At 38.5% G+C, this 17,202-nt stretch overlaps 2 protein-coding genes across 7 annotated transcripts; one reads left to right on the forward strand and one right to left on the reverse strand.

Moving 5' to 3' along the window:
- The first annotated feature begins 1,074 nt into the window (after positions 1 to 1,074).
- LOC132793189 (NGFI-A-binding protein homolog) lies at positions 1,075 to 10,603 on the forward strand. 4 transcript variants are annotated; one of them, XM_060802891.1, is made up of 6 exons: positions 1,075 to 1,822; positions 6,264 to 6,536; positions 7,559 to 8,460; positions 9,709 to 9,800; positions 9,866 to 9,941; positions 10,030 to 10,603. In XM_060802891.1, exons 1-6 carry the CDS (start codon positions 1,378 to 1,380, stop codon positions 10,267 to 10,269), a joined length of 2,028 nt encoding a protein of 675 aa, XP_060658874.1. In that variant the 5' UTR covers positions 1,075 to 1,377; the 3' UTR covers positions 10,270 to 10,603. The 4 variants fall into 4 exon arrangements, with proteins under 4 accessions (XP_060658874.1, XP_060658875.1, XP_060658876.1 ...); XM_060802892.1 differs by having other exon boundaries at positions 9,866 to 9,945; positions 10,005 to 10,202; XM_060802893.1 differs by having other exon boundaries at positions 9,866 to 9,945; positions 10,030 to 10,137.
- A 475-nt stretch (positions 10,604 to 11,078) lies between these two features.
- On the reverse strand, positions 11,079 to 15,645 carry LOC132792235 (venom protease-like). 3 transcript variants are annotated; one of them, XM_060801499.1, is made up of 6 exons: positions 15,336 to 15,642; positions 13,434 to 13,603; positions 13,095 to 13,353; positions 12,641 to 13,034; positions 12,506 to 12,581; positions 11,079 to 11,691 (listed from the first exon to the last, which is right to left on the reverse strand). In XM_060801499.1, exons 1-6 carry the CDS (start codon positions 15,421 to 15,423, stop codon positions 11,164 to 11,166), a joined length of 1,515 nt encoding a protein of 504 aa, XP_060657482.1. In that variant the 5' UTR covers positions 15,424 to 15,642; the 3' UTR covers positions 11,079 to 11,163. The 3 variants fall into 3 exon arrangements, with proteins under 3 accessions (XP_060657482.1, XP_060657483.1, XP_060657484.1); XM_060801500.1 differs by lacking the exon at positions 13,434 to 13,603 and having other exon boundaries at positions 13,095 to 13,316; positions 15,336 to 15,645; XM_060801501.1 differs by lacking the exon at positions 12,506 to 12,581 and having other exon boundaries at positions 11,497 to 11,691.
- Positions 15,646 to 17,202: the final 1,557 nt, after the last annotated feature.

Here is a 17,202-nt window from a genome sequence, read left to right on the forward strand (position 1 = left end):
GGTTCTTCAGCGATGCGTCGCAATAGGGATCATTAAGAATAATACCATATTTAAAGAGCAAATTTATTTCATTTTAGGATAGAAATCAAAGATATTCAACTTAAGTTACAAATCATTTGGTAAGGTATTTGAAAAAGTAAAGATATTTTAAATTTTTTGCTTTCTCGACTAATTCAGAAGGTTTGGGTATTCGAAAAGTAAAAGATCTTTTTTTCTTTATAGACCCATCAAGAATATTTAGTTGGATGAGCTTGTAAGTTCTGTGCTATAAAAGACAGCTGCAAGGCTAATCAATTCGTAACGAAGTCTGCATAGAGTCCCCGCTTCATTTGAATATCTTTTTAATGTATTCAGAATTTTTAACGGAAAATGTCAGAAAAAAATTGAATAAAGTTGAAAGAAAGGATCAAAATGTCGCGAATTGTAAGGATACGCTGCCTCACACTCACACCCAAGTATCTAAGTATCTTTGAAATACAATATGAATAGAGAGAGAAAGAGAGGCGGAGCACGCAAACTCACTCAAAGTTGAGACGCTCAGAGAGAGAGAGAGAGAGAGAGAGCGTAAATCTCGGGACGTCTTCTTCTAATAAGAGAACGTGTCTGCAAAAAAAAAGAAATAGTAAGAAAAAAAAACTTACCCTCATTGGTGTTCGAGTGACAAACTGGTAGCGCCAATGCCAATGCCTTCGTATCGGGTGCGTCTTCGACTTGAACTTCGTCTCGGCTTCGCTTCGGGTTTCGCATACCAATTCCACTCCAACCACTTTTGCTTCCCCTTCTCCCTTTTTCATGTTCTGTTCAGCGTTTGTTTTTTGCGTTTCTTTCTCTACCTTTTTAACCCTTTCGATGTTGTCCGTCGTCTGCTGCGTGATTTTATGTGCGTTGTTTTTCTTCTCTTCGAAAGTATCTCAAAGATGTTTCCCTTGAAGAAAACGAAAGCAGGCTGCGACGACAGCGACGACGGCGACGGCAACTGCGACCGCGACCGCGACTGCGACCGAAGCTGAAAAAGGGTTCTCGTTGTGTCCAGGCGGCATTGCGACAACAGAAGTTCGTCTGGCCTCGAGCTGAGCGGATAGGCAGAGAGATCAAAGATCGATATCTTAAGCGCGCCTCACGAGTGTACCAAGTGTTCTTCTTCCTCTTCTTCACAGCTTGCATTATCCAACTGTGTTCTAAACCAAATCTCAAAGCACTTTTTAGTGTAGTGTTGTGTAGTTCGTCTTGTGTTGTGTTGTGTTGTGTAGTGTTGTGTGCATCCTTTTTGATTTGATTGTTGCTAGCACTTTTTTGAGTTTTGCATGCATTTTGTGTTGATTGTATCGTGGTTGTGTCTGGCTCTACTTTGCTGTCCAAGCGTCTTCAACTGTCACAATGGAGGCCAACTCTCCCACCACTGCTGCCATCACAGCAACGACAACAGCAGCGACATCGACCACAGCCCCATTGGCATCCACTTCCACAACCAGCTCAACAGTTCCCTCGCCAGCTGCTGCTGCCGTCGCGGCAAAGAGCCTCACAGGAAGCGGAAGCCACAGCGCCACAGCGTCCAGCTGCTCGACCTCAGCTACCGTTGCCCCTGCCACACCGACTGCCACGGGCAACATCAGCAACAGCAATAGCCTGACACAGTCGCTGCCCCAACTGCTGGCAGCCAGCACCAGCATTGAGCTCTGCAAGCCGGAGGATGTCCACAATCTATCGCTAGCCAGCGGACCCTCTGAGGGTCAGAGATCACTCTCGGGTGCGCCGTCGGCGTCTTCCAGTCCCATACTGAGTCCGCAAGGCAAGATCTTTGGACGCAATGCAAATGGCACAAGTAAGTACAACTCAAGTGACTTTAAAGTAAACTGAGCTTATTCATTATATTTCTTAAGTATTTGTAAATATAAGAAATTAAGGACTCTAAATTTTTTATTCTCAAATTTATTATGATTAGTATCAGCTCTCAAATCTATAATGATTTCCATTGCTTCTTTTAAACATGAGTGAGAATGTTTATTTTATCTAAAGCCATTTTTTTTATGATTATTTCACTATGTATTTGTAAGATCTTTTGAATTATTTTGAATATTACTGAAGCATCTAATTAAATAATCAAAGTTTAACAATCGAACAACAGATAAAAAGGATAACAGGCTTAGATATCTATGATCTTCAAAAGCATTCTTTTTTTTGTCATGTTCAGATCCCATAAGAACTATATTTTAATTTACTTCGACCAGTTTCTTATGCGTTCATAAAAAAAACAAAAAATATATTTTTTCATAATCTATTGAAGATTTGAATAATTTCCTTTGAAGTATTTTGCGTGTCGAGAATTCTCCAACCTTTTAGTCCTTCCCATTTTATTCTCAATAATTGCCAAGCTTTCTTCTGATAATATTAGTTTAAATTAACCCTTTTTATAACTCCTAAAAAATTTAAGTTCTTCATTTTTCGCGCTTCTTAATTCCTGCTCGGTCAGCAATTGCGGTTTATAATCACGTGCCATATGCAGTTGCAAGTTTTTCGCGCGCTTTTCGAGCTTTGCAAGTTTCAACTGCCATTGTTGTTGCTCTTGTTTAATGTGGCTTGTTTTCGTAACGGAAATCCAAGGGCGGCAATAACGGACCTTTGAGCAACAATAGAAATGTTCGCGCATTGCCACAGCTTCAGTTCCGGTTTCCACTTCCTTGGTGCAACCACCCTGAGTAGCGACAACAAACAGCAAACAAAAAAAAAGTAGGCAGGGCTTTTACTCTACTCAAGACTAGAACTATTGTCTGATACTCCGGGCCAGGTAGCATTAAAAGACCCGTCCAATGAGACGCGTGCAGCACACAGGTAAATAACGGTTTGAAGTAGTTTTTTGGTGAGGATCTCAAGATGATAGGCTCAAATCTCAGGGGTAACATTGTGGGTATAAACAGCAAGAAAAAAACGCACCCCAGAGTTAAGATTGAGGGTAGTAAATATGAGACTAGAGCTGCGTCTTTCAATTGGCAAACGCGATTGCAGTCTGTGAGACTTGCGACTGCAGATTGTTGTCGCCAGTTGTTATGGTTATGGGTTGGGATGGATGCTGCAGCCTCCTCCTCCTCCACCTCCTCCTCCTTATCGAAGAGTTGCGTTGGGGCCATTGGCACGTACGTACGTCAAGTTATTGCCACCAATGGAATTTTGATCGACGAAGAATTTGATCGTTCAAAAAGTCGCTTTTAATTTATCGTTTTATATGAGAAATACTTTCGGTGGTGAGAGACGACACACGGAAGACGCTTCTGGCGGCGTCTGCATTGCGTCTCCTCTTCTGATTTTTTTTATTTTGTATTTTGCCCATAATCGAAGCGATCGAGCACGATTGACGTCCCTCACACACACACACACACACACACTGAAACAGTCGGAGCATCGGTCTTGGCCTGGTCAGAAGGCAGTGAGCCAGAGAGCCGACTTGGTATGTGGCGTCGAATGTCATTATTGCTTTCAAGTGCCAACTAAAAAGCAACTGCAGTTCATTTTTTTGTCCATCTTTGCCCATTTGGCCGCGCATAAAAACAACATATTTAGCAAATGACAACAGCAACAACAACAACACTAACATAAGCAGCCAGCAACATTAACAGGCAACGGGTTAGCAAAAAGTGAGCAGCAAATTAAATAAATAAAAAATCAACAAGAAGAACGGTTGCGGGAGAAGTGGGGGGTGCTGGAATAGTGACTTCAGTAGCTCGCAACGTAGTGACAATCAGCGCACCAAGTAGCCACAGCCAGACAAACAACGAACGCTTCCTTCCCTTCTTAAACCAAGTCGAAGAACCAGCCCAACCCAATGGCCAGTTGCTTGGCTCCTGTCCTTTTCCTTTACTTCCCCCCCACTCAAACGTTATTTGTGTATTGAAATCACGTCTCATTTATTTATTGCTGCAAATGCGTGCCCCTTCAGCTACAGCCTCCCAGACACTCCACAGACTCCAGCGACTCCACACTCCAGACTGCAGACTCCAGACTACAGACTACAGAGTCTCGCTTCTGTCTTACGCAAAAGATTCCCTCGACTGCGTTAAATACTCCTCGTTGCTGCTGGACAGCATCATGGCAGGACCAAAGGGGGACACGCATAGTAAAAGAAGCGTGGCGTTGACAGTCCCACTTAACCCACTGACAACAAGAGAGAGCAACACTTCTGTGCAACAAGCGTTAACTTAATTAGTTTCATAAAACACATATTATAAAGAAATATAGTTTCCTGTTGTTATAAAATTAAAATAATATTCGAAGACTAGACTATATCAGGACTATATTATCTTTATGTAGCAATAATATGCAAAAAAATAAGTTCAATCGATTTCTGGCAATATGTAGAAAATACTTTCAGGAAAAATGATTTATTGAACTAATAATATTCAATAGCTGTATAAATTTATTTGGATAGATCTATATAAATATCTAGAAAGTATATTATTATATAATAATAATAATAATATTTGAGAAGTATAATTGAATTGCAAATACTTTCTGTATAAACGATTCATAGAAATATGTGCTCTAATATCGATAATATGTATTCAAGAGCCGTATACCTTAAGTAAAATAAATTTCAAGAAATATCTGGAATGTTGTAATAAACATATACTATAATAATACTAATATTCGAGAAATATATATGACAAGATTTCTAGAAATAACTAGAAAGTATATTTTTTCTTATATACATCAATTGTAAAAATAGTCAATACACCTTAACATATACTGAAAGTATTTATAGAAAAATACCAAAAAAAGTATGATATATTATTAATATACCTTAACCTTATACTGAAAGCATTTACATAAAAATACCAAAAATAGTATATTATTTATACTGTTCGAAAAAATTAAACATTCATTTGCTGAACTTTCATAATAATTTTTATATTTATAATTTTTTTTGATATTTATAATTTTTATATTTATAATAAGTACAATTTAATAATATGTCTTTAGAAATTAAAGTTCTTCTAAAATTTTTTTTAGCTATAGTCTTGCTTCATTTGTATTTTCATTATTCGTACAACTTTATAGTACTCATATGGTACTATTTTAGAATATGTCTTTAGAAAGCAGACCTTCAAAGGCCTAAATAGTCATTAGGCAGCTCTGTTGTCTGCATTCTTGTCGTCTGTTTAGTTGTCGGGAATGTGTCATAAATTGTGACAAGCGTGCAGTAATGGGTTAATGATTGGCAGCGCATCAAGTGACAACACCAGCTACAGCTACAGCAACAGCAACAGCTACAACTACAACTTGCAACATGCAACAACCTTATCCTCCTTCTGCGGTTGCACAGCAAAAAAAAAAGAACCAACGATCGATCGATGTGTGTTTTTATTTGATTCGCTTTTGTTATAATTTAGTTGGGCCAGCGCATCTTTTATTTTACTTTACTTTTTTTGCTGCTTCTCTATTAATTAAAGCGAGTAGCGCACACATTGGCAATGGGAACTGGTAGCTTCTTCTTCTTTTTCTTCATAGCTGCTGCTGTTGCCTTCTTGATAGATGCTAACTGGTTAATGCTGGCAACTGGTAACTGGCTTTCCGTCTCAAGTAAAATATTCTCACATAATTATTTACGATTTGACATAATCATCATCTTCAGGCGGCATTTTAAATTGTGCTCGTCTCTTCTGCAGAGAGACTCGCCAATAAATTCTGGATAAAAGCAGCCAGTTTTATCTCACAATATTTCACACGATAAAATATTTACATTTTTTGTGCCCAAACGCCAAAAAAAATGATAAAAAAAACGAAGATTAAAATGATCCTGGCGATCCTTTTTGCCCATCTCAGCGCATGCGTGACGCATTTCTAACGAGTTTTGAGGCCCAGACCAAAATATCCTTCGAGGACGAAAGCGAAAGGGTTGAACACACACACACACACACACACACACATACACATACACCCCGACGCTGATCGCCGCATTTGCTTATGCAGATGAGGACGTTCCCAAACTCTTGCCTCGTCCTTTTTGTGCTTCAGTTTTTTTTTATCTCGTTTTCAACTTTTTTTTATTGGGCTTCGTAGCTTTTTTTTAGTTTTTTTGCTTTCCTTTTTAGGGTCCAGACGTCCGTCGACTTCTTTCAAAAATTTCTCAACCAACAAAAAAAAAAACGAATTTAATTAAATTTTTTTCTTATGGACTCGCAGCATTATGAGAACGCGCTTAGTCTCTCTATAAATATCTTCTTTTTTTTTGCTTGTTTTTTAATAGTTTTTTTTATTCTTCTTCTTTGCAGTGATCACCACGTCGCGTCCCAGCAACGAGGCCGAGGTGCAGCTGTACCGCGTGCTCCAGCGAGCCAGTCTATTGGCCTACTATGACACTCTGCTTGAGATGGGTGGCGATGATGTGCAGCAGCTGTACGATGCTGGCGAGGAGGAGTTCCTCGAAATCATGGCACTGGTGGGCATGGCATCCAAGCCGCTCCATGTGCGTCGCCTGCAAAAGGCGCTGCATGAATGGGCCAACAATCCGGCGCTCTTCCAAGGTCCTATGCTGCCGCATTTGGGTAAGTTGAAAAGATTTTATGTTTTGAATTAAATTAATTCGGATTCTTCAACCAAAATTAAGCCATTCAAAATTATGTGATACTAAGCAGAAGTAATTTAAAAACAGCAATTTAATGTTCTTTGCTTTCGAACTACATTTTCATAAGTGTTCTTTTGTAGATTTTTATATATAATATAAACCATTTCTATATATCAAAACTATCAAAAATTCAAATTTAAATATATTACATGGTTGTATTTGATGATTTTTGTATATAATCATAATTTTGATATTATTTAGAGCACTTTATTTAACAATATAATTACTTCAAAAGATAGTGTTCATTTATAATATAAAATAAAAAATTCATCCATTTGGACCATTACTTCTGTTCTTCCTTAGTAAGTAAAGTAAAGTAAGTAAGTAATAACTTTACTTTACTTACTTGTAATATAAAAATTAAAGAATTCGTCCAATTGGATCTTTACATCTGTTCTTCCTTAGTAAGTAAAGTAAAGTTATTACTTACTTACCTTACTTTACTTACTAAGGAAGAACAGATGTAAAGGTCCAATTGGACGAATTCTTTATTTTTTATATTATAAATGAATATCATATTTTGAATAACAATGTTCCAAGAATATGTATATGAACGTTTTAGACTTCTGCTTCAGTTGCACTGCTATTTCAAAGAACACAGCTCTATATGGGTAATAATAACATATGCAGCTGTGTTCATTGAAATAGCAGTGCGACTGAAGCAGTACATAATTCAACTAAATTTCTTTGTGATTAACGAACTTATTTGTTCTTAAAAAAAATTGAATTCAAAATTATTTTTTTTTAAACTTATCTGCTTCTACAAATGCTTTGACTTCAACTCAACTTAAACTTAATTTCGATTTTTTCAAACTTTAATAAATTGTAGTGCTACAATCTTTTCTTAATTATGAAAATAGTCTGTAAAAGTTTTTAATTACACTCAGTTGATACTTTCTACTTTCAATATATTTATACTTATATAATTTGAACTCTTTTTAGGACTTTGTGAGACGCCAACGAAGCCATCGCTGGTCTTCAATCCGGATGCCACGCCCGCGCTGCCACGCAGTAAATTCTCCTCGTTCAATCCCGCTGCCTCGTTCCAAGTTTCTGCCAATCTGCCGTTGGCCACAACGCCCACTCCGGTGTCGGCGCCAATGCTCTCGCAGATCAGTCAACCCTCCCCCGTGCTCTGCCCCACTGTGCCGTTGCCCGCTGTGATGCAGAGTCAATCCACCTCACCACTGATACTGCCGTCCACGCCAAGCGTGACCACGCCCTGTGGCGCCAGCACCGCCCACCAGGTGTCGTCCAGCTCGCCGCAGCTGACGCCGGTACTGACCGAGATGCAGGTGCAGCGGATCACAATGTGTGCAGCAAAGATTGCGCGTCAGCTGCCGCAACGCGAACCCCGGGCACAGACCTCCAAGAAGCGCACCACACGCGAACTGGAGGCGGTGATTGCCATGGGTGAGCATGATCCGCGTCGCATGGATGAGATACGTAAGTACTCGGCCATCTATGGCCGGTTCGATTGCAAGCGACGGCCGGAGAAGCCGCTCACCTTGCACGAGGTGTGCGTCAATGAGGCCGCTGCACAACTGTGCCGGAATCCTCAGACGATTTGGTTGCTCACGCGTCGTGATGAACTGTTTCCGCTGGCGAGACAGATTGTCAAGGATGCGGGCTTCGGGCACTCGGCCAGCATTGCTCGCTATGGCAATCTGTTGTCGCAAATGCCGGGCAACAATCAGGCGCAAAGTCAACGCAGTGGCGGTGGCGTCGTCTCCATCGATGTCGATTGCGAGTCCAGCGATGCGGCCGCCGTTGCTGTGCCGAGCAGCAAGCGTCAGCGTTTGTCCTCCACCGAAGCCAGTCAGCTGCCCATGGAACTCAGTCGGGTAAGGAAACCAGATTCCAACGAGCAGTAAATACGCCATACTCCCCCCTCCTTGGGTGCAGTGCTTCAGCTTCTGCTTCTGCTTCTGCACAGTGGGCACACTGAGTGCCCTCATTAACCAAAATATTTGCTTTGCAGCCTAACTCCATGAAGTCTACTAATGTCTAGCACGAGATTTTACACAGAATCTCAATGGGTTATTGGTAGCACTTGCTTTATAGTATCTCTGATTTAGTTACACATTTTATATATAGTATTATAATAATTTCGCATCTCGTTTCTTTCCCTAGACAGCAATTTAGAAACTTATTTTAGAATTCAATTTTAAACATTTTAACCTACTTTATTCTTAGACTTTAGTAGTTTTGTCTCCTATAACCTTAACTACTTTTAATACAATTTAGAGGAATTCTTTTTAATATTTCTCAATCACCACAACTTCTTTAAACTAATTTATATATATCCCATATAATTAACCGCTTTTAATAGATTAAGAAGATGACTTCCTTTTTATAGTATTTCATTTAGAATTTTTAAAATTGTTATTTGTTACTTCAATTTGAAATCTGATCGAATCATTCGTTATTCGTTATCAACACCTTTTTTGATCCTCTCGCCCTTTGAACGCTTTTGAGTTTAAGTGTCTTCGAAAGTAATATTTTCATATAACATATGAAGAAGTATACATTACATTTTTATTATTTCTAATCCTAAACATTAGAAGGTATTTTTAAATAGTTCGTAGCTCTTACAACAATCCCTAGTCTTTTTCAGTATTGTTTGTTGTAGTTCAACTGTTGCTAAATCCTAAGATTATTAAAGTTTACATTTTAATATACGTTTACACTTACTCTAAGGCCTTTACACTAAACTAACCTTACTATTACAAATTTATTATATCGTTTAATTTATTATTGTTGTTATTGTTGCTTCTGTAGAAGTTTTCTTAGTTAAATTGTTGACACATCTTTATGTAGAACTTAGCTTAGTTGCATAAGTTTAGTTTAGTCCTTTTGCTTATAATTTTTCTGCAATATATGGTGTACCTTTCTCCTTGAGTCCAAACAAAATAAATTCGCCCGCTTTTGAGAACCAAACTGAACCAACGTGTATTCTTCCAAAACGCCAAAATCCCAAAAACGCTTCTTGTCAAGCTTTGCTTAGCTTAACCGTTAACCAACAACTATTCCTATGCCAGCGACTTTAATTAAACATCTTCATTTGCAAAAAAACAAATCTGAAATCAAAGGAAGCTGTTGAGGATTCGCGCTACAATCTGTTTGCCATGTACCAAAAGTTTGCCAAGCCGCCTTTCGATCTAACTGAAATTGCCAAGTTCTCGTAAGTACAAAAAAAGAAAAGATACTTTTTTACTATCGATATAATATTATTGATTATTTTCCTAGGCTGGCCAAGACTGCGGACTTTGAGGACAACGATTCGCGATTCTCATTCAGCAACTCCAGCTCGCCACCCATGCCAGTGAGTATGTGTTGGAGCACATTCCGTGCAGCTTCTTTCGTTGCCCGCATGCCCTGAGTAAAGGCCAATTGTTAACACTCTTCCACAGGCCAATGGTCTGGAAAATGAACGTTCACCGGTCTCATCCCACGGCCAGTGTCCCATCGAAACATCCCACGCCGATGCCAGAGATCTGACTCTTACCGAATCCATTGATCTGACCGCCAACGGAGTTCAGGTCATCTCGGCCGCTGGTGATAATATTATTGCTGTCGCAAATCCCGCCCTGGCACTTAGTCCCACCCTCAATGAGGTCCTCAAGCGAAATGCCGCCACACCGGAATCGTAGATCGGGAAGGAATTTTTAGTGCCAGTTTTAAGTATGTGCAATTTAATTAAATACAATTTGTTAGGCTTAAGTGCGAAAGTAAATCAATCAATCTAGAGCATAAACCCTGTGATCTACTCTATTCTGTAATAAATACAATATTTCACCCGCACTCCTTTTTCTCAAAATTACAACTCGATCAATCCCATAATTGTGTTTATATTTGCAATCAGCGATTTGTGGGTTTTCTCTTTGTACACCTCTTGACTGTTGTTGCTGATCCAGCTAATGTTTTTCGCAACCCTCAAACACATTGAACCCTTTATCCCTCTTTTATTTTCCCTTTTTTGCAAATGCTGTCAATAAAGATATCGCTGCTAATGATACAATTAACACCCCTTGTCTCTTTCCCTTTCTTGGTGAATTCGCAAATCGTATTTTGCATGCAAATTTCTACTTTCATATGCAAATTTGTTGTAGATCGATTATAAATGCTGTTCATAAAATAGAAATAATGTTGTGATGTCAGCTTAATTGAAAATGCAAAGTGTGTGCCAAGAAAAGAGTCTAGCAGCTGCCTGATTTCAATCACACTCGACGGCTGAAAAGATCCTCCTACAAATGCCATGTGGTCACAAAAGCGTGCCGATCTGATTATAGAAATAGAAAGAGGGAGAAGCAGCTAGTGACGAGGAGGAGCTCAAGATGGCGCCAAATGATAGAAGAGTAGTATATAAATCCTTTTGCTTCGCCCTCAAAACCGAAGCATTCCCTTATCTTACTTTCCCTTAAAGGGGTGTCTAAGAATTCCATACAATAAAAACGCAGCGTTTCACAATAAATGTAAATATTATTTAGGTAAGTAAGTACATGAGATGTTAGACTAGGGCAACGAACTTCCAAAAGTTACAAAGTTCAGGGCGTATCCTGCACCTTTTCGATTATCCAGTCCATAAAGTACTGCACACTCGTATAGACTCCCGGCACCTCTGGCCTGGCACAGCCCACGCCATAGGACACAATGCCAATCAGATAGAAACGCATTTGAACGCCACCACCCTCGGACGTCATTAGAGGACCACCCGAGTCTCCCTGACACGTATCCTTGCCGCCCGAGAGGACGCCAGCGCAGAGCACAGCTTTGTCGAACTGATCCTCGCTGAAGTAACGATTCAACTTTTCATAGCTACTGCGGCAAACCTCATTGTCCATAACGGGTATCATCAGTTCGTTCAACACGGTGGCCGATTCGCCTCCCTCCTGCGTCTTGCCCCAGCCAATGACAAACGGAAGTGTGCCCACGTAGGACTTGGCACGCAAACTTGGTGTGCTGGGCATACAAATTGGGAGGATTAATGACGTTAACTCCACGTTGCGTTCCAAATAGAGCATTGCAATGTCGCTCCGGCCATTGCGTCGATTGTACTCGGGGTGGGAGACTTTCTAAAAAAGAAGAGAGAGAAACTTTAGTTGGCTAAAGATTAAGCAGAAAAATTAGGCTCTAAAGACTTGAATACTATCTTAAGTTTAGAAACTTTTTGCTCTTAAGGAAACAAATTTCTATTCTAAAATTATTCTTGAACTAGGATTTCAATCTTCAATCATCACTTAGATATTGTTTTTATTTTTTTTTTGCAATCAAAATATTTTAAAACAAAAACTGTCTATCTATGCAGACAGAATATTGTAAATCCCTTAAACCAAATGCTTACATTGAAATCAAGTTAAATAGTAAGCGTATCGAAATATACAACAAGTAAGAAAGATACAGTCGAATGCTATTTCTGGTACATTGATATAGTAGTACATTCAAAATATGCCATAGAGACCATAACAAATGTTGTCAAAAAAAATGTTATAGCTCTATCTATTATAGCCTCTGAGATGCAGTGTTTCATATGGACAGACGGACAGACAGACGGACTGACTTGGCTGTATTGTCTCGGTTATTCACGTTAATATAGAATATTTTTCTTTTCCTTTTGATTGTTAGATACATTTCCTGGAAACACAACATTATTATACTCTTCTAACTTTTTTAATTTAGTTTAAACAATCTAAATTTAGTAATGTTTGAGCTTGATTTAATATTATTCTTAAAGTGTTTGCAATCTACAAGTCCGAATATATGCTTGCATTTCTCTAAACAATCGGGACTTAAACAATTGTAAAAGTTTACTTTCGGTTTAAAAATGTAACGACTGGATTCAAGATTTGTTTACTTGACTTTAACACTCTTCTTTTCTTGTGAACTTACTTTGGCTATATTGATGTCAACATGACCGGCCTCTGTGTCATCGCTCAGATCATGTTCGCCCAAACGCACAAAGGTGCTAAAATAACCAAACGAATTAGTATAACAGAGAGTAGAAACTGCGTAACATCAACTTACAGATCTTCTCGAATGCAATGAGCTGCTGTCACAACGTGTCTGGCGGTGATCAAGGTGCCACCGCACTTAAAGGGCGAAGAGGAGCCATCATCGTAACCAAGCAAAGCAATCCAGGGCCAGGCACCTTTCTTGGAGACGACGCCACCAACGATCTTCTTGTTGGTAGTCAAAGTGTAGCCACAACCATCCTCCACTGTAAACAAACTACGTGGAATCGCGTCGCTGTTCTTGGGCTTAATCGGAGCACGTGTGGCCTCCGTTTGTCCAGTGGGACAACAGACATTGGTGCCAATTTGGCCGCAAATCAAATTCGAGGCCTTCACATATTTGGCAAACTCGGGATCGTTGCGCTTCACCAAAAGTTCACTGAGAATGGGTTGACAGCTCTTGATATCTGCAGCGAAAACATTGATTAATAAAATAGAGAAATTTATTTATGATATGTGTAACTTACCAACGCATTCGCCAAGTTTGTTTGGAGGAATGCGACAGCTGGTGCCACGTTGCTCTACGATGGGAGCAGAAGTCACCGGAGCAGATGTTGTTGGCGCAGCTGTTGTGGGTCTCTGTGTCGTCGACCTGAAGAAGGGATTGTTGTTCGGCGCTGAGGTTGGCACTGGCTGTGGTCCCACAAATCCGCCATCAGTGGGTGGCAAGAATGGATTCGTGGGTCGCTCTGTAACGGGAGCAGAAATCGGTCTAGTGCAGCAAACCTAATCGAAAAAGTTTAGCGAAAGCTTAGTACAGATAGAACAGATGAATAGAGAAGAAGCATTGGATGATGAACCATTACCACTGGATCCCTGTTGATGTTGCGTGTGCCGCAGCTGCGTTGCAACGCAAACACATAGTTCTCGGCCGTTCGTCTGTCGGTCAACTGGAAGACTTCCGCCACCTGGGGACAGTAGCTCAATGCCACACAGCTGCCATAATAGTTCTCGGGAGTAATGCAGTTCTGACGCACTAAGGGAAAGGGAAGAGGTTGTAGCTCTGATTAAACTTGTTTTGAATTGAAGTGAACAAGCAGACAAATTTTGCAGATATGCAGAAAGATCATTTTAAGACCATTTATATTTATACATACATTCTTTGTTTTTAATTTTATATATAGCACCTAAACTTTAAGCCTATTGCATGAAGTTTTAACAAATAGCATTTCAATCAAGACTTTGAAGTTTTAATTTTTAAGAAATTCAATTAAATTTTGAATTCTGTCAACTAGTAAGTAAGAGGAAGGGAAGAGGTTGTAGCTCTGATTAAACATGATTTGAGTCGACACAATTTAAGTGAAAAAGTAGATAAATTTTGCAGATGTCCAGAAAGGAAAAAAATGTTATCTCCAATTACATTTTAACATTTTGTTGTTTTTAATTCAATATATTGCACCTAAAATTCAAATATATCGCTTGAAATCTTACCAAATAGCATTTGAATCAAGACTTTGAAGTTTTAATTCTACAGAAATTCAACTCAATTTTAAATTCTGACAATGAATTTTGTTCAATTAAACCAAAGAAAAATGCGAAGTATTTTAATGCGAATATTTTCACTTAAACTAAATGATGTAATTTATTTATGATATGAAAATATTCGCATTGAAAACATAACGTGATAAAGGCCGAAATGGAAATAAAAATTTGAATTAATTTCGTGGGAAATATTTGTTCAGTTGTTATTAACAATGTGTTCTAAGTGAACGAAAAAAAGAAGTTGTAGAAGTAGTTTCTTAGACCCCCAAAAAGATTAGTTACTAATATAAATTTAGTGATTAAATATTTCCCACTAAATTAACTAAAATTATTGTCTTTTTTTTATCACTCTGCATTGAATGTGTTCTATAAGTTGTATAAATAGTTTCTTATACCCCCCAAAAGCTTTGACAGTAATGAACGAAATCCTCGAAGTACTTGATATGCTGTCTGCCCTCTGTCTCTTTTCGTATTCACAAATTGCAGTCATAAACCCAAAAAAACACGTGATTGAAATACATAAATCTATTGAATTCAAGTCAAAAACTGTCGCTCTAAGGAAACATCTCTGGGTCAATCGACCTTGGGGCGAGTTTGCAATGACACTGACAATGACTGGTTTCTCCTCAGTTTTGAACTTGAAGCGCAACGCCAAAAAAAATTAACAACAACAAAAATAAGTACATATATTTAATTACATATTTAAGTATGTTTATATTATTTTTTGCCAATTCCCCGAGACGAGTTTCGAAAGGCGAACGAAAAACGCAAATCAAACTTGTGTTTGGATCGAAATGCAAAAAAAAAAATTTAAAAAAAAACAAAAGACTTAGGCAACGAACTTGCCACTTAGAAATTCACAAAATACAAAAATCGAAAACAAAACGGAAAATAATCAAAAACTTATTCGCTTTGTAATTTAAATTTGAATGTTTCTTATTGATATTGTTGTTGTTGTTATTTGTTGTTGCTGTAATCATTTGCTAATATATTAAAATATTTTTACGATACACTCGAGAACAGGTTTCTCAGGCGTAAACACAGCAACTTTATTCACTCGCTTGTTGTTGTTGGTATTGTTTTTGTTATTGTTTTTGTTATTTTTGTGCACGTCGAGATGTTCTTAATGTTAGTTAGTAATTAAATAGAAGCTGTGAAGTACGCAACAAAAGCGAGAAGCAGCAAGCGTTTCTTTTGTAAAAAGTATTCCCCTAATTCTCACATACCTTGCCGGTTGAAATTGAATTGGCCGCGTGTGGGCGTGGCAAAGCAGACGAGCACTAACGTAATCACAGCACTTGGCACTGATTTCATTTTGGGGCAAAACCCGTAAATCTCTCTCTCACAAACACGCACACACTTTTTAACTGTAATCGTACAAATCGATCGATTCAGCGCGAACACGTTGTTCACGGCTTGCCGCACGTTATCAGACTGAGCGCGTCTTTCGCGCTTTGGGCAGTTTTCTGTTGTCGAATTTGATTGCGATGCCCGACGCCCGATGCCCGATGCTTTACGTGACCAAATCACGACGCTGTTTACTCGCCCGATCGCTGCCAGAACGGGGCTTTATATGCAGCCGATCGCCAACTAAGCGACAACAACGATGACGATGTCGATGTCGATGTCGATGTCGACGACGGCGACGCCGACGCCGACGAAAGTTGTTCGCAATGGGAAAATTATCATGAATCGAGAGCGTCTAACTATATCAATTATAAACCAGTAAGAATGCAAGAGACGAGAGTTCAAGACTATGAAATACCCTGTGTAAAGTGCAAAGAAATAAGTTGAATAAGCTGATTTGATTTCAGCTATTAAGACTTGAGATAAACAGATGAACCGATCTTAAACTAAACTTAAACTTGTTATTAAAACTCTTCTAAAATATGTTAACAATGCGCTTTAAGTTCTTACATTGTTACATTCACTTTCACCAAATGATGAAACTCTTTCCTTAAACATGCAGAGGGTATAAAAAATCACCAAATTAAAGCTTTGAAATATTGCATTGATGACAAATCAAATGCAAATTATACGTATGCATAAATAAAACCTTCATAAATATAAATGGATATAATAGCACAACTATATTACAATTACTTGAGCTATGTGTTAATTAGACTATCATTGACACTACTTACATAACACCATATACAAAAACGTTTTGATTACCCGACTATAGAATCTGTAATTATTACAAGTTTAACTTTAAATACCCTTGCTGCTTGATTTGGCAATTCAATAGAAGCAGCACCAACAATATACACTAACTGTAAAGAAAGACAATTTCTTTTAAGTGTATCTTATAAACATCTTTTAAACAACTAATCAAATCTGGAATTGCTATAAAAGCAATCCAGTTTATATAGGGCAAAAAATGATGTTTATACACTGCGCAATTCTATTCTATATTATGTACAGCAAATTTTATAAATTTGATATAAGTCTCCTCAATAGTTCGAAACTTACCTTCGGTAAGTGTATTAAAATATCAACTTATGGAAATTGTCAAGGTTTATAGTGTCATTACACTCGAATTTGGAGCCAAGACGGATGCGACAAAATGTTGACGCGACGATCGACAGTCGACGGTTTGTCATTGTCAATTTTATAAGAATTTCAGTGTGAGTCAAGTAGTTTAATAAGAAGAATCCATAAATGTTTATAAATAGTGTTATTTTAAACAGACTCAGTTCGGTTGTCGGTAGAATTTATGAAGTTGTCACTTTGCCTAGACAGCTTAATTGTAGATTGGAATGTGTTTTAAAAGTGTTTATGATTACAATTGCAAAATGCATTTGCAGTCAGTGTACAAATAGTTAAAAATGATTGATAGATTAGAATAGCTTTCGTCATCGATGTAGTTGCAATGGCATCTGCCTGGAATTTCGAATAGTTTGCCGCCCAATTGTTATGCGTTCAATGCAATCGCTCCAAAAGAATTGTTAATTCTATAGGCGATGACGAATATCTTTTTGGAATGTCGCCAAGGTGCTGACTATCGGTTATTCCTGATCCTGATTCCGGCTTCAAGTCATTCCATTTACTATAGTTTCATTACTAATACTACGCCCACCCATTGAGTTGGCG

This window comes from Drosophila nasuta, chromosome 3 (genome assembly GCF_023558535.2).
Source record: "Drosophila nasuta strain 15112-1781.00 chromosome 3, ASM2355853v1, whole genome shotgun sequence".
NCBI classification, from domain to species: domain Eukaryota; kingdom Metazoa; phylum Arthropoda; class Insecta; order Diptera; family Drosophilidae; genus Drosophila; species Drosophila nasuta.

Bases quoted from the DNA above. Each gene is read 5' to 3' on its own strand.
- LOC132793189 (XM_060802891.1), top strand. From the start codon at position 1,378: ATGGAGGCCAACTCTCCCACCACTGCTGCCATCACAGCAACGACAACA. The intron at 1,823-6,263 runs GTAAGTACAACT...TCTTCTTTGCAG, and splicing joins ACGCAATGCAAATGGCACAA to TGATCACCACGTCGCGTCCC. The intron at 6,537-7,558 runs GTAAGTTGAAAA...AACTCTTTTTAG, and splicing joins TCCTATGCTGCCGCATTTGG to GACTTTGTGAGACGCCAACG.
- LOC132792235 (XM_060801499.1), bottom strand. From the start codon at position 15,423: ATGAAATCAGTGCCAAGTGCTGTGATTACGTTAGTGCTCGTCTGCTTT. The intron at 13,354-13,433 runs GTAATGGTTCAT...TTTTTCGATTAG, and splicing joins ACATCAACAGGGATCCAGTG to GTTTGCTGCACTAGACCGAT. The intron at 12,582-12,640 runs GTAAGTTGATGT...TGGTTATTTTAG, and splicing joins CATTGCATTCGAGAAGATCT to CACCTTTGTGCGTTTGGGCG.